Consider the following 21,428-nt stretch of genomic DNA (forward strand, 5'->3'; position numbering starts at 1 on the left):
GCCCAGGTGGCTCAGCGGTTTAGTGCTGCCTTCAGCCCAGGGCGTGATCCTGGAGACCTGGGATCAAGTCCCATGCCAAGCTCCCTGCATGGAGCCTGCTTCTCCCTCTACCTGTGTCTCTGCCTCTCACTCTTTCTGTCTCTCATGAATAAATAAATAAAATCTTAAATAAATAAATAAATAAATAAATAAATAAATAGGACTTATAATTCCTCAGGCCATATCTTGAGCAGTTACAAAAACTCTATCAAACCACAATGTGTTATTGTGGTAAATAGGCTGGAAGATATTGACCAATAGATCATTATGACTCTGATATACTAAAAAATATGAGGAATTTCTACATGAAAATAAACAATCTTCTTTTAAAAAAGTCATGGGATCCCTGGGTGGCGCAGCGGTTTAGCGCCTGCCTTTGGCCCGGGGCGTGATCCTGGGGACCCGGGATCGAATCCCACGTCGGGCTCCCGGTGCATGGAGCCTGCTTCTCACTCTGCCTGTGTCTCTGCCTCTCTCTCTCTCTCTGATGACTATCATAGATAAATAAAAATTTAAAAAAAAAAAGAAAGTCATATAGGATTCCATTTTTCCAAATCCTTGCTTTTAACACCTCTTTGGTCTCAGATAATAACAAGAAAACTCAATTTTTCTCCTAGGAATAAAATTGTGGTGTAAATGTACTATAATCAGAAAACCTGAGAAGTTCTACCTCAGCCACATCCCAGCTTTGTGATCTTGGGCAAGTTATAGACCCATTTTCAAATTCAAAGCATTATTGTAATATCATTTTTATCATAAGCTCTAACTACCTTATGATTGGTATATATGTATGTATGTATGCACATTTGCATTTTTTAAATATATGTGTGTATCTTCAAATATTCAACTAACTTAGCTCTGCATTCTCATTTTCTTAACCTCCTCCATATTTACTCAATCTTTAATCAGGATTTTTAAAGCTCTAAGGGTCAAGAAAATTCCCTGACGATATCCTTGTTTTTCCCTTAACTCTGTAAGAAAGGAGTTTTGGGCATACCTAGCCAACTCAAAAATAAAAAAAAACAAAAAAGCTAAACCCCACCAAAATAGCATGTCTAGTTAGTTAAAAATGCATGCGTGACAAGGATGGGTTATAATATTGAATTTTCTGGACTTCTAGAGCTAGTAACAATATGTCATCTTGACATTTTTAAACAGAAATCCCTCAGGCAGCCCGGGTGGCTTAGTGGTTTAGTGCTGCCTTCAGCCCAGGGTGTGATCCTGGAGACCCGGGATCGAGTCCCACACTGGGCTCCCTGCATGGAGCCTGCTTCTCCCTCTGCCTGTGTCTCTGCCTCTGTGTGTGTGTGTGAGTGTTTCTCTCATGAATAAATAAATAAAATCTTTAAAAAAATAAACAGAAATCCCTCAATTGATAAATAAAATTGAATCTCAGACATACCATTTTAATAACGCTTCTCTCTTCAAATGAACTTGGCAAGTCAGTTACCATCTCTTGTGCCAAAATTTCCACAGCTTTGGATTGCAGGTTGTACTTCTGTACAAATTGTTCACTAGCCAAAACCGCTGCTGCAGCACCATCTGAAGTGGGGCTAAGAGGAAGTAAAAATAATTATTTAGACCTAGTCCTTGTTCTTTCTATGCAGAAGGAAGAGCTGAATATGCTCGCTAGTCATTGCACTGTCTTCTTTGTGAAACCTACAGTTAAAGATTACACATGCTTCCCAACTGAGGCCTGAACCTCCATCAAGAACTGAAATGGAGGCAGCTAGGGTGGCTCAGCAGTTTAGCGCCACCTTCAGCCCAGGGTGTGATTTTGGAGACCCAGGATCGAGTCCCACATCGGGCTCCCTGAATAGTGGCTGCTTCTCCCTCTGCCTGTGTCTCTGCCTCTCCTTCTCTCTCTGTGTATTCTCATGAATAAATAAATAAAATCTTAAAAAAAAAAACTGAAATGGTACCAGTCACTGTTTGGGCTCAAAGAGTCTCTCCCAGGAAGTTCTTACTCCAAAGAATCCTGGATTTGCCTCTGCAGATGCACCAGGCATCTTCTGGTGACTCCTGAGGAGTCCATAAGGTTAGTTCTATTCCATTACAATAAAAATTCTACGATAGGCCTAACTAGCTCCAACTTTGCTATCTCCCAAATAACCAGCCTTGGAATCCTTTTGAAAACTGGGAAAAAATAGAATATGAGATACCAGAAAGTCCAAACCAGAAAGTGGTTTAGTTAAGACTCTTGAGATTTCCCCAAAACAGATATTTTCCTGATAGCAAGCTCTGAAGGAAAGTGACAAACACCAAAAGCCTTCTCTGAGTTCAGCTGGTCTTTATAAACGGGCAGACCGGGTAGCCCGGGTGGCTCAGCGGTTTAGCGCTGCCTTTGGCCCAGGGTGTGATCCTGGAGGCCCGGGATCAAGTCCCACATCGGACTCCCTGTATAGAGGCTGCTGCTCCCTCTGCCTATGTCTCTGCCTCTCTCTTGGTGTCTCTCATGAATAAATAAATAAAATCTTTTTTTAAAAAATAAATGGGCAGATCTTCATATTGTCAGATAAAAGCTGACCCTGTTTGTTCACCGGCATCCTAGTCCATATCTTCCAGGTGATAACTGGGCACAGGCAGGAGCTCTGCAGTACTAATTCAATCTTCTGGGGGACAGATACTGTCAAGCACTTTTCAAGATGCAACTATTTATCATTATTAGAGGGGTTTTTTCTTGTTTTTCTTGGTTTTTGTTTTTCTTGTTTCACATTTACTCTTAGTTACTAGCAGTGAGTAACATTTCCTAAGGTAAACGCATACAGCAGAGAAAACAAAATGCTCAAGGGAGAAACTCTGGACTCCACTGGCCTTCTAAACCATATTTAAATGAATAAAACACAATTTTTAAGAAGTTGGTAGAACTCATGAGAGAAGGAAATAAAATGCATAATTTTCCAAGAGAAAACATGGTCTATCTCCAGATACTAATAGGAAGTAAAGGTCCTCATTCCAGAGTGAGGACTACATTAGCAGGAGTGCTATAAAAGCAGATACAGATACAGATTTACCCAGACACACAAAGCCTAAGGTTACCTAAGATGGGAGGAGGGAGCAGTTACTTTTCTCTATTAAATATTAAAATGTGGGGGTGTCCGGGTGGCTCAGTCAGTTGAGCATCCAACTCTTGATTTCAGCTCAGGTCATGATCTCATGAGTCGTGGGAACTAGCCCCATGTCTGACTCCGCACTCAGCAGGCAGCCTGCTTGAAGATTTTCTCCTCTGCTCCTCCCCACCCTCTAGTCTCTCTCTCTCTCAAATAAATAAATAAATATATTTTTAAAAAATGAATACTGAATAAATATTAAAATGTGGTTTTCTTACCAGCATTGTAAGATGGTCAAAAAATCAAAAACGTTTCGAGATGTCATCACTTCATCTAAACTGAATTCCTTTTGGAACTGGGAATTCCTAAACACAAAATAAGTAGTTATAGAATATGAGGTAGCAATTACAATTTCTTTGAAAATGTTCTAATCCAGAAGTCAGAGAATAATAAGTAAATATTCTTTTTACAACCAAAAGACAGGCTTTTATGAGCAGTTTCAACCTTTAATATAAGTTGTTTGAAGTTTTAAAAAATCTGAACTCCAAAATACCATATGCTGTATAATAAAAAAAATTTGTCTAATTTTTGTCCTGGGTTCCTAGCAAGGAGCTTCTAAAACCCTTGCAATTTCCTGAGTTACAGGAGTGTCTTTGTTATGCTAATAGGGTAGTGACTCACAGTGGGCCCCTTGTTAACTGAGGGGGGAGTAGGTTGGACACAGGGGGCTGGTCACCCGAAACATCAACCATGTGAATACAGGGTTAGGACTTCTCAGCCTCTTTGACCCCTAAGGAGAAGGGAGGGGCTGGAGATTGAGTTCACTCATGTGGCCAATGATTTAATCAAGTTTAATAAAGCCCCAATAAAAAACTCTGGACACTGAAACATGCTGGAGCTTCCTGGTTGGTGAGTACCTTCATATACCAGGAGGGTGATGTGTCCTGATTCCATGGGGAGAGGGTACAGAAACTCTGCTTTAGGAACATTCTCAGACTTTACCCTATGTGCCTTTTCATTTGGTTGTTCCTGAGTTGTATCCTTTATAATAATACTATAATGACAAGTACAACATTTTCCTGAGTTCTGTGAGTAACTCTAGTGAACTGCCGAACCTAAGGGGTCATGTAAACCCCTGAATTTATTGTCAGTTGGTCAGAAGTGCAGGTGACCTGGGGACCCTACTTGTGGCTGATGTCTTAAGTGAGGGCAGTCTTGTGGAGGACTAATTCAGGGGTCTGCATGAACTCGGGTGTTTAGTGACAAAACTGAATTAGAGTACATCCAGTAGGTGTCAGATCAGTTGGAGGTTAAAATAGAATACCATTTTCTTTCCCCTGCGGAATTATTAAATACTAGTTCCTTAAAAGCAAAACAAGGGCACCTGGGTGACTCAGTTGGTTAAGCATCTGACTCTTGGTTTTGGCTCAGTTCATGATCTCAGGGTTATGCGATTAGGATCCCATATCAGGCTCCACACTCAGCATAGCATCTGCCTGAGATTCTCTCCTTCTCCCTCTGCCCCTCCCTCCATGCTCACACATGCTCTCTCTCTCTCTCTCTCTCATTCAAATAATTGAATAAATAAATTATTTTTTAATGTTATACAAGGTGCCATGGGAGCACAGAGGCTGGGCATCAGACCCAGATACCAAAGGGAGCTTCCTTTCTGGAAGCAAATAAAAGAAAGCAGGAGATAGAGAATTCCTGGCAAAAAGATCAGTACACACAAACCCTCTTTAGTTTAAAGTAGTTCATTGAAGCTAGGGCACAAAGTCTGGGAGGAAATGTGGATGCAAGTTGAAGAAGACAGAGTAAGAGAAATAAACAAAAATCAGATCATGAAAGGCCAGTATATGGATTTACATTTTATACTGAAAACAATGAGGAACTACTAAAGGATATGTGACAATCAGACTTAAATTTAAATAAGAAGGCTACGAAATGGAAAAGGGATGGTAAAAGACATCACCAAAAGCAACTAAACTATGAAATTAGGGCAATAATTAAGGCAAGAAATGATAAGGGTCTAAAGTAGGAAACTAAGAAGTGAAAGATGGAGAGAAGGGATGAATTCAAGAGAGTAAGGAGGCAGAATAACTAGGCTTCAGTTCATCCTCAACTCATCTGCAACTCATATGGGACACTGAGGAAGAAGGCAAAGTTAAGAGTGACTTCTAGTCAGGGTGCCTGAGTGGCTCAGTAACCCGCATCCAACTCTTGAACTTAGCTCAAATCTTGGTCTCTGGGTCATGAGTTCAAGCCCCACACTGGGTTCCACACCCCACACTGGGCTCCACAGCCCACGATGGGCTACACACTGGGTGTGGAGTCTGCATTAAAAAAAAAATGAATGACTTTTAGTTTTCTATAATTAGGTATATATTGATATATACTGATGTCATTCATGGAGAATACTGAAGGAAAAACAGGGTTGAGGGGAATGATACATTCCATATGGACATGTTGACTCTGAGGCACTTGTGGAGCATCTAAGTACACACAACTAGGAGAAAGTTATAACTTTCATATATAAAATTATGTAACAGGTCTGAGGGCTCACATGGCATGAGCTATCCCCTAATTCTATCACTACTTATCACAGAATCTCACGGCCTTTAAGTATTTTTTTTAAGATTTTATTTATTTATTCATGAGAGACACAGAGAGAGAGGTAGAGACACAGGTTAGAGGGAGAAGCAGGCTCCATGCAGGGAGCCCAACACAAGACTCAATCCCACGTCTCCAGGATCACACCCTGAGCCAAAGGCAGCGCTAAACCGCTGAGCCACCCCGGGTGTCCCACCCTTAAGTATTCTTATAATTTGTGAGAAAACATTTGAAAATAGTTTTGTAATTCAACCTTCTGAGAAATAGGTAACAGGGTGGGACGCCCATAAAGATGGTCTAAAGACTATTCATCCAAACCCTACAATCAGTGACAGTGAAGTTTTATTGAATATATACTATGTTCCAATAACCTGCCAGATAGTGAAGATTATTCACTTCAGGACAAGACAGGATGTCTGCTCAAGAACCACCATCATCAAGAAGAAAGACTTAAAAATAACTAAGTATGGTAGTGCGATGTGTTATAATAGAGGTTATACAGACAGTGCAACTGAGCTCATGAGAAGAGAAACAATTAAGCCCAGGAAGCTTTAAAAAGGGTATTAAGAGGGGACCTCTGGGTAGTGCAGTCAGTTGAGCATCCAATTATTGGTTTCAGCTCAGGTCATGATCTCAGGGTCATGGATCAAGCCCCGTGTTGAGCTCAGCAAGGAGTCTGCTCAAGTTTCTCTCTCCCTCTGCTTTTGCCCTTTCCTGCACTTGCTTTCTCTCTTTCTCTCTCTCTCTCTCTAATACGTAAATAAATCTTAAAAGAAAAAAAAGATGTTAAGAGAAGTAATGACATTTGGGCTGGGGATTGATGAGTAAGTAGATATCTACCAAACAAAAGAAAAGCAAAAGAATAACTAAAAACACAAAAGTGAGTACTGTGTACTATACTAGGGAAAAAACAATCTGGTGAGGCTAGAGATTAGGAACAGCCAGAAAGTGGTAGGAAATAAGACTGGCAAATAGAGCGGGCCAAATTATAGCCATATTATTATGTCATATGAAGCAATTCATATTTTATCATATAAACAATGAAAAATCACTAAAGCTTTTGCAATACCCTTATATCTTTCATAAAATACCCTTTGATCCAGGGCATGGGATTAGATACTATTTGTTAATTAGGTATGCCCTGAACTCAAACATCAATTTATTTATTTAAAAAAAATTTTTTTAACTATTCCATTTATCTATTCATGAGACAGAGAGAGAGAGGCAGAGACACAGGCAGAGAGAGAAGCAGGCTCCACACAGGAAGCCTGATATGGGACTCGATCCTGGGACTCCAGGATCACGCCCCAAGCCGAAGGCAGATGCTCTACTGCTGAGCCACCCAGGCATCCCTCAAACATCAATTTAAAATTAGGGTAATCAGAGGCACCTGGATGGCTCAGTGGTTGAGCATCTGCCTTTGGCTCAGGTTGTGATCCTGGGTTCTAGGATTGAGTCCCACATCAGGCTCCCCACAGGGAGCCTGCCTCTCCCTCCGCCTATGCCTGACTTTCTCTATGTGTCTCTCATGAATAGATAAAATCTTTTAATAAAAAAATCAATCAATTAATTAATTAATTAATTAAAATTAGGAGAATCAGCAGTAGTATGTAGTATTAGAAATATGTGGTAATGATCCTTTGGGGTATAAAATATTTCTTGTCGGGATCCCTGGGTGGTGCAGCGGTTTGGCGCCTGTCTTTGGCCCAGGGCGCGATCCTGGAGACCCGGGATCGAATCCCACATCGGGCTCCCGGTGCATGGAGCCTGCTTCTCCCTCTGCCTGTGTCTCTGCCTCTCTCTCTCTCTCTCTGTGACTATCATAAATAAAAAAAAATTTTAAAAAATAAAAAATAAAAAAAAATAAAATATTTCTTGTCATGGCTTTATGTTAGTAAATATGACAAAATCTGTTTAATAGTTCAGAAACAATTTATTGAGCACCTATCATGCTCCAAGCTCTATGCTAAGCATTAAGAACAGGAAGGGGGCAGCCCTGGTGGCTCCACGGTTTAGCACAACCTTCAGGCCAGGGCATGATCCTGGAGACCTGGGATTGAGTCCCACGTCAGGCTCCCTGCATGGAGCTTGCTTCCCCTCCCTCTGCCTGTGTCTCTGCCTCTCTTTCTATGTCTCTCATGAATAAATAAATAAGATCTTTAAAACAAAACAAAAAGAACAGGAAGAGATGACTCTGGCCCTCAAGGAGTTTATAATCTAGTAGGAAGAAATATAAACATTATTTTACCACTACTTAGAATGATCCTGTGCAAGTTGCTTTATTTCTGTAAGCCTTGTTTTCCTTATCTATAAAATGAGAATAAAGATATCTACCTTATAGGGTCCTTGAGAGGATTAAATCAAAATGCATATAAAAATGCCTAGCACAGTGACACAGAGTTGGCATTTAATAAAGCTAGCTATTACTCTTTCATTGCCTAGTGGTAGGTATTGTTTTCGTAGAAATTATAGTTATGTGGCACTTATTCAATTGCCAGTGAACCAATTTTATCAGCAACCATTAAGAACATGCTATGAACCAGGCATTGCACTAAGTTCTAGGGATTCAAGGATGAATGATCTGTAATACACAGGATTTAATTTTACTTAAGATCATTTAGGATATAAATAATCATATTATTCTACCAGAATAAAAGTTAATGACACTAACGTGACTAAAACACATTACTAAAGCAATACAAATAATTTAATAGAAAGTAATTTATATGGCTACTGATAGGCTATTTACAAACATTTTAAGGAAAGTTTTAAGGAATGGTTTAAAATGGTTATTTTCAACTAGAATTATCACAATAAACTTCATTTACTGCAGTTGTAATGTATGACCAGTTACATCTTTAACACCAACCATTCACATTCTTTCTTAAACTTAAATGGCATTCTAAATATAAATAGACCCGAAACTAAAACTATAGTCTAAAGTTTACTTGGGCACAAGCCTTTTATATGAAAAACAATAAAACATTCTAGTTAATATTTTTGAGGTTTTGAATTTACTCTTCTGTTTTTAAAAAAAAAAAAGATTTTACTTATTTATCATGAGAGACACAGAGAGAGAGAGACAGAGACACAGGCAGAGGGAGAAGCAGGGAGCCTGAAGTGGGACTCGATCACGGAACGCCAGGACCGCACCCTGAGCCAAAGGCAGATGCTCAACCACTGAGCCACCCAGGCATTCCTTGAATTTACTTTTCAAGTATAAAGTTGTGCATTACACAGCAGGATAACCCAAATTTTCACTATTTCATATTTCCAAAATACTTACGGGTTATTAACTGAATGTTTATGATTTTTCCATCCAATTTTTGCAAACTGTTTAACTGTTGTTCCTGTAGAGAAAACAAACATCTATTAGTGAGATCATGCCTTCCTGTTGCTTATTAACAAATGTTGCAATGGACTGAGTGTCCCATTAAATATTTCCACATTTTCCCTTGTATAAATTATGAGTACTGACAACTTCAACAGATTTCTCACATAAATATTTCTTTAATTAAACCTGAATATAATTAATGAATTGAATCTATTAATAAGCATATGAAATGAAAACAGTTCAAACTGGTCAAGTCTACCTAGTATAACTAGAGTCCAATTTCAAAAACCAGAAAATATAGCCTGGGATTCACAGTGGATATAAAGCAGGAAAGCACTGTCAGAAATTTTTCAAGGAGTCTGCCAAAGCATCTCAATGCCCCTAGACTAAGTGAATTTTATAAATCGTACCCTCCAGGACCTGATCATTCTCCTTCCTCATGATAAGGCAAAAGGGTCTTCAGAAAAGCTACAGCCTAACAAAAAATACGTTATGTTTTTAAATATCTTAACAAAAAGCTTAAAGATTAGTGTCAGAAAAACAAAAGTATACATTAAGAAAGTAAAATATGCAAGGGTTTTTTTACTACTTAAAAAAAAAAGATTTTATTTGTTTATTTGAGATAGAGTGAGACCCAGAAAGATCACAAAGGGAGAGGGAGAAGGAGAAGCAGACTTGCCACTGAGCAGAGAGCCCAATGCAGGGCTCAATACTAGGACCCTGGGATCATGAACTGAGCCAAAGGCAGATGCTTAACTGGCTGAGCCATCCAGAGGCCCCCACTACTTTTTATTTTTTAAAGATTTTTCTTTTATTCATTTGAGAGAGAGAGCACGAGCAAGGGGGAGAGTCAGAGGGAGAGGGCAAAGTAGATTCCCTGCTGAGCAGGGTGCCTGACCCGGGGCTTGATTCCAGGACCCCAGGATCATGACCTGAGCTGAAGGCAGACACTTAATCAACTGAGTCCCCCAGGCACTCCTCCCCGCTTTTTTAATGCTTTTAAAAAGACAAAGCAGCACAAGATAGGTTCTGAATCCTGCTTTAGAGCCAGAAAGACTAAGGAAGAAAAAAAAGTCCACTGATAGGAGCTGATAATGTTATGTTAATGCATGGCACAGGAAAATGAAGAGTCCCCATTTCTGCTTCATCTCTATCTTCTCTGTTAGGAGGATGATCTTCAGAGCAGAAATGATATACATATAATTGAGCAAATCTTGAAGAAAGTAGAGTCCATGCCAGTGATCTTTTACCAATAAGAGTGATGATCAGGAGGCAGCCAACATGGATTCAGTAAGAACAAGCCATAGCAGATTAATATATTTTTTTCATTGGTTTGACGGGCAGATCAGATGAAAACATAGTATCTGTATATCAGCAAGGCAATGAAATGTTTTAGGACATCTTTTGGGACAAGGTAAGGAAATACTATTGGTGGGTTTTGGTTTTTCTTTGTGGGGAGCATTTTGATGTTACTAAAAAACAAGGGTTCTTCTGTCAAATGAGTTTAGATAATACTGGGTTAAACAAAGTTAAACAGATTTCTTTATAGCAAGACATTCAGAGCCTTTACTATTATTATGTGTATTATTACTGTCTAAAAGGGGGTTAAAGGATGAAGCATCTCCCAACTTATCTGACTCATGTCATTAGAGAACCATACAAAGTTAATGTCCCACGGAACACATGCTGTGAAACCACCAGCACTGACTAATGAGTATTAACCTGGAGAAAAGTCTCTAGGCTAATCTCTAACCTCAGTCATGCTCTGGCTAGTATGTCTACCAAAAATTGGATTAGGAAATTAAATATATGCTCACCAAACCTGAACCCGGGAAGGACTGCTTTATAATGCTGAATCCAAATAGATTTCAACAAGGCTTATTAACCTTATTAATGGGTTGATCAGAACGTAATTAATTAAATGACCAATTCTATTCCAGAAACCCCAAAACAACCTGGGAAAAGAAGAAGAAACTATGAAAAAGGCTCCGAGGTTCTGTTTGACTACAAGCTCAATATGATTTAACTGTGTTACAACTACCAGCAAAGCTCACATGTGATCACAGTATCTGCAATGAGACCGGTGATGATGGCTCATGAAACAAGTCAGATGAGAAACGGTTAAGGAGAAGAGAAGTTAAGCACAAGGTCTGGCTGGCTTCGGATATCTGAAGAGCTATAAGGTAAAAGAGGCGCATCTCTTGTGAGCCTCAGAAGACAGAAACAAGACCATGGGTGGAAACTATAGAGACATCTGAGTTCAAAGTGGAAAAGAATACTGTAACGATTGGAATCATCCAAAAAATAGAGTGGACTCAGTTGGTGGCAAGTTCCTTGTCGCAAGAAGTACAAATGCTTTATTGTCATGTATTAGATTTACAAGTAATTCATTCATGGATTGATGAGGGAAGAGGGGCAAATGAACTCTATAAAAGCACTTGGCATACTGTCTGACATAAGAGATATTTAAGAAGTGTTGATGTCTTTTCTTCTTTTCGTTTTTTCTTACCCTAGGACCCAATTAATCTATAGAAGATAGCAAATCTTTAAAAAATATTCCGCCAGTGACTCACTATATATTTATTAAGCCTGGGTACTAATGAAAGGCTTGTTGACTACTGATCCTGAACTGCTAATTCAGATTTTTGGCTATTCAAAGGATATGTGTAATATAAAAACATTTCAGGGATGTCTGGGTGGCTCAGTTGAGTGTCTGCTTTTGGCTCAGGGAGTGAACCCGGGATCCTGGGATCGAGTTCCGCATCGGTCTCCCTGCAGGAAGCCTATTTCTCCCTCTGCCTATGTCTCTGCCTCTCTCTGTGTGCTCTCACAAATAAATAAATAAAATCTTTTAAAAAAATTTTCAACCTCCTTGAGTCAAACTTTGAAGCCATAAAAATCTGCTGATTCTACAGCAGAACGTAAGCTACTACATTCTTATGCAGTCATGTCTAGTACACATTCACAAACAGCAATTTCAAATGACAATTTAAAAGCCCGTCAGAGGGACGCCTGGGTGGCTCAGTGGTTGAGCATTGTTTGCCTTCCGTCAGGGCATGATCCTGGAGTCGGGGATGGAGTCCCACATCAGGTTCCCTGCAGGGAGCCTGCTTCTCCCTCTGCCTGTGTCTCTGTCTCTCTCTCTCTGTGTCTCTCATGAATAAATAAATTAAATCTTTTAAAAAAATAAATAAAAGCCCATAAGATTCTATAATTTATTAATCTACTGGATGAAAAACAACGTTTCAACTAAAATATTGTACATTTATACCTCAAAGTTTGGGCTAGAAAATTGTCCAACTATTCTGAATAATATAAAACTTGAGAAAAGATATAAGCTTAAAAACACACCAGACACAGGACTTCCAGGTAGCTGAGGACAACGAAGGCTACCTAAATCTGTCTCTCTCCATATCCTCCAAAAACAATATAGAATGACAAGAAGATTTTTAACTCTTTGAGGAACTCCCACACAGTTTTCCAGAGTGGCTGCACCAGTTCACCTTCCCACCAACAGTACAAGAGGGTTCCCCTTTCTCCACATCCTCTACATTTGTTGTTTCCTGTCTTGTTAATTTTTGCCATTCTCACTGATGTGAGGTGGTATCTCATTGTGGTTTTGATTTGTATTTCCCTGATGGCAAGTGATGCGGAGCATTTTCTCATGTGCTTGTTGGCCATGTCTATGTCTTCTTTGGTGAAATTTCTATTCATGTCTTTTGCCATTTCATGATTGGATTGTTTGTTTCTTTGTTGTTGAGTTTAATAAGTTCTTTACAGATCTTGGATGCTAGCCCTTTCTCTGATATGTTATTTGCAAATATCTTCTCCCATTCTGTAGGTTGTCTTTTAGTTGTTTTCTGTTTCTTTTGCTGTGCAGAAGCTTTTTATCTTAATTAAGTCCCAATAATTCATTTTTGCTTTTGTTTAAGGGGACAAGATTTATGTTATCTTTCCTACTTCAATTTTTTGGCATGGAACATTCTAGATACTTCCCATATGATGTTCTATATATAAATATTTTTTTTACAACTAAATCCTATATGGACTATTTCTTCAATTTAATTAAAAAACCACTTTATATTTTATATATCCTAGCATTGTCCACAGATCCGAATAAATTCCTGTTGTTTCTCATCACATGCATACAACTAACAATAGGTCTAAAAATTTTTTTAACATACCATATTTTTCCATGTGCTCTTTTCCAGCACATGCAAACATCTGAGGAGCAACTGGTTTGGCAGACAATCCATATTTATTGATGAGGACCTCAACATGCTTATCAAGTGGATTGGTCTTCTGTGAAGACTAAGGAAGAGGAAAAAAAAAATCAATAAGTACTTGACATGATAAGTGTCTCTTTCAACTGTTACAGTGTTACTAAGACATACACATACTCTAAGCACATAGTAAAAAATAAGCAATGTGAATAAAATTAGTCAGGAAATGTTTTACAGGAAAACAAGGAAAGGAAAAATAATCAAATGAGATATTAATTTTTTCACAAAATATCTATAAATAATCCAGTAAGCAGGGTGTCTGGGTAGCTCAGTCAGTTAAGTGCCCAACTCTTGGTTTTGGCTCAGGTCATGATCTCACAATATGGGATTGAGCCCCACATCGGGTTCTATGCTCAGCCTGGAGTCTGCTCTGGGTTCTCTCTCTCTCTCTCTCTCTCTCTCTCTCTCTCTCTCTCTCTCTCTTTCAATTAAATAAATAAAGTCTTTTTAAAATAATAAAATAAAAGAAAGAAAGAATTCAGTAGGTACTCATACTACTCAAGGTGCTGGGAATAAAATAGTTAGCAAAACAGATAAAGGCTCTGCTCCTCTGGCATTTACATCTGTGTCAGGGAGGGGGCAAAAGGTGATGAAGACAAAGATAAATTAGAATGTAAATAGGGGCACCTGGGTGGCTCAGTTGGTTAAGAGCCTGACTCTAGATTTCAGCTCAGGTCCTGATCTCAGGGCTATGGGATCAAGGCCCACCTTAGCCTGCACTCAGTGCAGAGTCTCCTTGTCCCTCTCCTTCTATTCCTCCCCCACTCACTTGTTCTTTTGCTCTCAAATAAATACACAAAATCTTTTTTTAAAAATGTAAACAATAATGCTATAAAAAAGAATAAATCAAAAAAAAAAAAAAGAGTAAATCCAAGTAAGAGAATAAAGACTGAAAGTAGGGGACGTTTGGGTGGCTCAGTGGTTGAGCGTCTGCCTTTAGGTCAGGACATGATCCTTGTGTCCTGGGATCAAGTCCCACATCGGGCTCCTCGGAGTGAGCCTGCTTCTCCCCCTGCCTGTGTCTCTGCCTCTCTCTATATATATCTCTTATGCATAAATAAATAAAATCTTAAAAAAAAAAAGACCTGAACTGTTAAGAATCAGATGCTCAACCAAATGAGCCACCCAGGTACCCCAAGAAAAAAATAGTTTTAAAGAAAGAAAATTATTGTTAGATATTATAAACAACTCAACAATCCAAAGGCTATATTAATATAAATGGGTCTTACAGAGTCTGAACACAGAAACCTTAAAAATAAGTACATATAATTATGTATTTGGATAGCCAGAGATGGAAATTTTTTTCCTATCAAAAGAAATTTTTAAAAAAGAGAGAGAATATGTTTGTTGCTAAGTAAAAAGGAAATGCTAATTAAAACAGTGATATACAACTTCTACTTCTAGACATGATGGATTACAGAAAACAGATTTATCCTTCTACCTTAACCAACTAAAAACCAGGACAAAATATACAAAAATCAATCATTTTCAGTCAAGTAGAAAGAATAGTATAGTGACCTCTGAGAGAAGGAAAATAAATAAGATGAGCATTATGACTGTCCTCAGATTACTACCTAGAAACAGTATGGAAGAGTAACACAGAGTCCAGTAGTCTTCCTAAGTTGAATAAACAGAGTTTAGAGAAGTCAAGCAATCTCGAATTCACAAAGAAAATAAAGTGAGAGAGAGGGTGAGCATATGCACATGCTCTGAACATCTAGAGTATTCTCCTTGAGTCTTCAGTGAGTCTGATCAATACATGAGTATGAGGAAACTACTTAGATAAGGGGGAAAAAATTACTGGATAGGAGCAGATAGAACAATTCTCAATGCTCACACAAGGCCAGAAATAGTTTTTATTCTCAAACCACTATAGAAAGATCTCTTAACATATGGGTTATCAATAATCCTAAGGTTATTGCCTGGAAGTCCAGGCCAGTTTGGCCCACAAATAAAGGCTGTTCTGATTCTACCTAACAGAGCTTAAAAGCAAATCTCAAAAGGATCAAACCATTTCTAAAAGAAACTGCCCCAGAACAAATCCCCAAATAGTTAAAGGAATATAAAAATTCAACACCCAACAAAGTAAAATGTACAGTGTCTAGCATCCAATCATAAATTATAAAATATGTAATAAAATAGAAAAATAAAACCTGTAAAGAGTAGATTAATTGATCAATAGAAATAGACTTAGAAATGACACATTAAGACAGCATGTAAATATACTCTAATTGTTCAAGAAGGCAGAAGCAGAAGCATGACAATGAAAAATATGGAAGATATAAAAAAAAAGACCCACATGAAACTTTTAGAGATAAAAAAGTACAGAATATGAAATTAAAAGTACACTGAATGATGCAATGAAACGTCGGGACACCTGCACCCCGATGTTTCTATCAGCAATGGCCACAATAGCCAAACTGTGGAAGGAGCCTCGGTGTCCATCGAAAGATGAATGGGAAAAAAAAAAAAAAAAAAAGAAAGATGAATGGATAAAGAAGATGTGGTTTATGTATACAATGGAATATTACTCAGCCATTAGAAACGACAAATACCCACCATTTGCTTCAACGTGGATGGAACTGGAGGGTATTATGCTGAGTGAAATAAGTCAATCGGAGAAGGACAAACAGTGTATGTTCTCATTCATTTGGGGAATATGAATAATAGTGAAAGGGAATATAAAGGAAGGGAAAAGAAATGTTGGGAAATATCAGGAAGGGAGACAGAACATAAAGACTCCTAACTCGGGGAAACGAACTAGGGGTGGTGGAAGGGGAGGAAGGCGGGTGTTGGAGGGGAATGGGTGACGGGCACTGAGGTGGACACTTGACGGGATGAGCACTGGGTGTTTTTCTGTATGTTGGTAAATTGAACACCAATAAAAGTTAATTAAAAAAATAAAAAAAATAAAAGTACACTGAATGGAATTAACAGCAGACATGGCAATATAGCTAATTAGTGAACTTAGGTACATAACAAAATAAAACATAAAAAGAAGAACTCTAGAAAAAAAATTAACAAAGCATCAGTGAGTCACAGAACAACAATCAAGTTTAGTAAATGTGTCATTGGAGTTCCAGAAAAAGAGAAGATGGAGAGAAGGAGAAGTCAGAAGAAAAATATTTTAAGACATAATGGCTAGAGACATCTGGGTGGCTAAGTTAGTTAAGCATCTGACTCTTGATTTTAGCTCAGGTCATGATCTCAGGGTCATGAAACTGAGTACTGCATCGTCTCCATGCTCAGCACTCAGTCAGCTTGTCCCTCTCCCACTGCTCCTCCCCCCACTCACGCTCACTATCTCTCTCTCAAGTAAATTAAAAAAAAAAAAAATCAAAGACATAATGGCTGAAATTTTTCCAAATCTGTTGAAGACTATAACCCACATAATCCAAGAACCTCAACTAACACCAAGAACAAAAAACATGATAAAAGTTCAACAAAGGGGGCATGGGGGTGGCTCAGTCAGTTAAGCATCTGTCTTTAGTTCAGGGTCCTAGGATTTAGCCTCCATCCAGCTCACTGCTCAGTGGGAAGCCTGCTTCTCCCTCTCCAGTCTCCTGGTCCCCCTACTTGTGTTCTCTGGCTCTCTCTCAAATAAATAAAATCTTTAAAAAAATTTCATCAAAGTACATTATAATAAAATTGGTTAAAATCAGTGATAAAAAATCTCAAAAGCAACCAGAGAAAAAGATATATTAAGAATATAGGAATAATTCGGGGTGCCTGGGTGGCTCAGTTGGTTAAGTAAGGGACTCCTGACTTCAGCTCAGGTCTTGATCTCAGGGTCGTGAGTTCAAGCCCCACACTAGGCTCCACACTGGGCATGGAGCCTACTAAAAAAAAAAAAAAAAAAGAATATAGGAACAACAACAGAAAAAGAAGGATAGCAGACTTTACATCACAAAAAATGAAAGCCAAAGACAGTGAACCAATATCCTTAAAGCACTAAAATTTTTTATTTTTTATTTATTTATTTTTTTTATTTATTCAGAGGCAGATTGAGAGAGAGAGAGGCAGGCAGAGAGGCAGAGACACAAGCAGAGGGAGAAGCAGGCTCCATACAAGGAGCCTGATGTGGGACTCAATCCCAGATCCCGGGATCACGCCCTGAGCCAAAGGCAGACACTCAACCACTGAGCAACCCAGGCATCCCTATATGGCCAATTAATCTCTGACAAAGCAGGAAAGAATTTCCAATGGGAAAAATACAGTGTGTTGGGAAAACTGGACAGCAACATGCAAAAGATGAAACTATACCACTTTCTTACACTATACACAAAAATAAATTCAAAGTGGATTAAGGACCCAAATATGTGATCTGAAACCATAAAAATCCTAGGAAAAAACACAAGCAATAATTTTACCAACATCAGCCATAATAACTTTTTTTTCTAGAAAGTCCCCTGAGACAAGGGAAACAAAAGTACAGCAAAAGAAACAATCAACAAAACTAAAAGGAACCTATGGAATGGGAAAAAAAATTGCAAATATCATATCTGATAAAGGGTCAATATCCAAAATATAAAAAGAACTTATAAAACTTAACACTCCAAAAAACAAATAATCCAATTAAAAATGGGCAAAAGATATATACAGACATTTCTCCAAGGAAGACAGACAGATGGCCAACAGACAGATGAAAAAGATGCTTATCATCATTTATCATCAGGGAAATGCAAATCAAAAGTACAATAAGATATCACCTCACATCTGTCAGAATGGCTAAAATCAAAAACACAAGAAACAGATATTTGCAAAGATGTGGAGAAAAAGCAACCCTCTTGCACTGTTGGTAGGGATGCAAACCAGTGCAGCCAATGTGGAAAACAGTATGGAAGTTCCTTCAAAAGTTAAAAATAAAACTACTTTATGATCCAACACTACTGGGAATTTACCCAAAGAATACAGAAACACTAATCTGAAGGGATACATGCATCCCTATGTTTATGCAGCACTGTTTACAACAGCCAAGATATGGAAAGAGCCTAAGTGTCCATCAAATGATGGATAAAGAAAATTTGATACACACACACACAATGGAATATCATTTGGCCATAAAAAAGAATGAAATCTTGCCATTTGCAATGACATGGATGGAGCTAGAGTAAAATGTTAAGTGAAATAAGTCAGAGAAAGACAAGTACCATAGGATTTTACTCATTTGTGGAATTTAAGAAACAAAATAGAGGAGCAAAGGGGAAAAAAGGAGAGAGACAAATCAAGAAACAGATTCTTAACTGTAGAAAGCAAACTGATAGTTAACAGAGAGGAGGTGGATGCAAGGGTGAGTGAAACAGGTGATAGGGATTAAGGAGTGCACTTGTCATGATAAACATCAGATGATTAAAATAAAAACATCTTTTGAAAAGTTAAATTATTGTATTTACTGTGTTTTGAGACTAAAAATATTCTACTGGAGAAAAATAAGAAAAATTTCTGTTGAATAGGAAAAAAACTAGAAATCCTAAAAGCAGGACAAAACATTAGAGATATAGTTAATGAGCTTATATAACAACTAAAGCAAAATTACAAAAAAAAAAAATCTCAGAAGACAGAAAAAAAGAACAAAGAAGATATTGAACAGAAAGAAAACAAGCAGCAAGATAATAGATTTAAATTATGTTGTCCTAGTAAATGTTTAATAGCAGGATCACAAAGGTGGGAGAGACCTAATTGATGGATTTACCAATTTTTTTGGTATAAATATTTCCACTATAGGTAGTTTAAATCACTTAAAGCAAAGATGAAAAGAGATATGCAAAATCAGATCTTGCAAGCGGGTATGAGCCAGTAAGTATCAGTTTCAACAAAACACTAATTTGGGGCACCTGGGTGGCTCACTGGTTGAGCATCTGCCTTTGGCTCAAGTCATGATACTGGGGACCTGGATCAAGTCCCGCATCAGGCTCCCTGCAGGGGTCCTGCTTCTCCCTCTGCCTATGTCTCTGCCTCTCTCTCTGTATTTCTTCATGAATAAATAAATAAAATCTTTATTAAAAAAACCCACTAATTTAAACTCTATATATCAATAACCACAGTAAATGAAAAGGATATTAAAAGCCCAATTAAAAGCAGAGATTGATATATTGTTAAAAAGCAAGACCCAACTATATGTTGCCTACAAAAATCTAATTCAAAAACCACAAGATACCACCTTGCATAGCTTTTATTAAAAAGACGAGAAATCGCAAGTGTGAGGATGTGGAGAAAAAGGAACCTTTGTGCTCTATTGGTACACATGTAAACTTCAGCCACTATAAAAAAAGGCATGGAAGTTCCTCAAAAAACTAAAAACAGAACTACCATATGATTCAGAAATTCTACTTCTGTGTATTTATCTAAAGAAAACAAAGACACATAACTCTAAAAATCATATGCATCCCCATGTTGTTTCCTGCAGCATTATTTACAACAGCCAAGATATGGAAACAATCTAAATGCCCATCAATGGATGAATGGATAAAGAAAATGCAGGGTGGGGGCATGTACGTGGCACAGTCAGTTGTGCCTGACTCTCGGTTTTCACTCAGGTCGTGATCTCAGGGTCATGATCCTGAGGTCATGAGATCGAGTCCTACAGTGGGTACCATGATCAGCAAGGAGTCTGCTTAAGATTCTCTCTTCTGGGGCAGCCCGGGTGGCTCAGCGGTTTAGCACCGCCTTCAGCCCAGGGTGTGATCCTGGAGACCCGAGATCCAGTCCCACGTCGGGCTCCCTACATGGAGCCTGCTTCTCCCTCTGCCTATGTCTCTACCTCTCTCTCTCTCTCTCTCTCTCTCTCTCATGAATAAACAAATTTTAAAAATCTTTAAAAAAAAAAAAAAAGATTCTATCTCCCTCCCCACTGCCTCTTTCCCCACTATCTCTCTCAAATACATTTTTAAAACTTAAAGAAAGAAAGAAAGAAAGAAAGAAAGAAAGAAAGAAAGAAAGAAAGAAAGAAAGAAAGCAGGAGGGGAATAAATATACAATGGAATATTATTCAGCTATGAAAAAAATGAAATCTTGGGTCACCTGGCTGACTTAGTCAGGAGAGCATGCAACTCATGATCTCAGGGTTGTGACTTTAAGTCTCATATTGGGTGTAGAGGAGATAACTTAAAAAGCAATGAGAAGAATGAAATCTTGCCATTTACGATAACATGGATGGACCTTGAGACATTATGCTAAGTGTTACTAGCCAGAGAATGACAAATATGATCTTGATTATATGTGGAATCCAAGAAAATAAATAAGGTGCATCTGGTTGGCTCAGTCAGTTAAGTATCTGACTCGATTTCAGCTCAGGTCATGATCTCAGGGTCATAAGATCAGGCTATGTGCTCGGCTCCATGTTCAGCAGGAAGTCTGTTTGAGATTCTCTCCCTCTCCTTCTGTCCCTCCCCACTGCTCACATATGTGTGCATGCTCTTGCTTTCAAATAAATAAATCTTTAAAAATTAATTAATTAATTAATTAAATATGCTCATAGATACAGAGAACAGACTGGTAGTTGTCAGAGGCAAGAGGTAGAAGGTAGGCAAAATAGATGAAGGGAGTCAAAAGGTACAAACTTCCAGTATAAAATTAAAAAGTCATTGAGGATGTGCCTGGCTGGCTCAGTTAGTACAGCATACAACTCCTGATCTCAGTTCGGGACACACATTGAGTGTAGAGATTAATTAAAAATAAATTCTTTCAAAAAGTCATGGAATATAATGTACAACATGATAACTCTAGTCAATAATACTGCACTGCATATTCAAAAACTGCTAAGACTGTAAATCTTAAAAGTCCTTAAAAGTTCTCATCATAAGAAAAAACATTCTATCTGCCTCAGATAGAGAGAGAGAGAGAGAGCTTGGTGTGAGGAGAGGCAGTAGGAAGGAGAGAAAATCTTAAGTAGCAGACTCCATGCTGAATGTGGACCCTGACACAGGGCTTAGTCCCACGGTCCTGAAATCATGACTTGAGCTGAAAACAAGAGTTGTGAGCTTTGGGGTGCCTAAGTGGTTCAGTTGGTTAAGCAGCTGCCTTCGGCTCAGGTCATGATCCCAAAGTCCTAGGACCTTAAGCAACGTTTTAAAAAACTCTACAGCATCAAATACCTACATTTGAAAAAAGGAC

General features: G+C 38.3%; 1 protein-coding gene across 1 annotated transcript in view; it reads right to left on the reverse strand.

Moving 5' to 3' along the window:
- SCP2 (sterol carrier protein 2) overlaps positions 1 to 21,428 on the reverse strand; it is a 96,703-nt gene that overhangs the window by 59,806 nt on the left and 15,469 nt on the right. The window contains exons 6-9 of the mRNA XM_041770232.1: positions 13,218 to 13,344; positions 8,986 to 9,049; positions 3,368 to 3,454; positions 1,442 to 1,592 (exon numbers count right to left, since the gene is read on the reverse strand). Of these exons, the coding sequence (XP_041626166.1) occupies positions 1,442 to 1,592; positions 3,368 to 3,454; positions 8,986 to 9,049; positions 13,218 to 13,344 (429 nt within the window). The remainder of the gene's footprint in view (positions 1 to 1,441; positions 1,593 to 3,367; positions 3,455 to 8,985; positions 9,050 to 13,217; positions 13,345 to 21,428) is intronic.

The sequence above is a fragment of the Vulpes lagopus genome, chromosome 10 (assembly GCF_018345385.1).
Source record: "Vulpes lagopus strain Blue_001 chromosome 10, ASM1834538v1, whole genome shotgun sequence".
NCBI lineage: Eukaryota > Metazoa > Chordata > Mammalia > Carnivora > Canidae > Vulpes > Vulpes lagopus.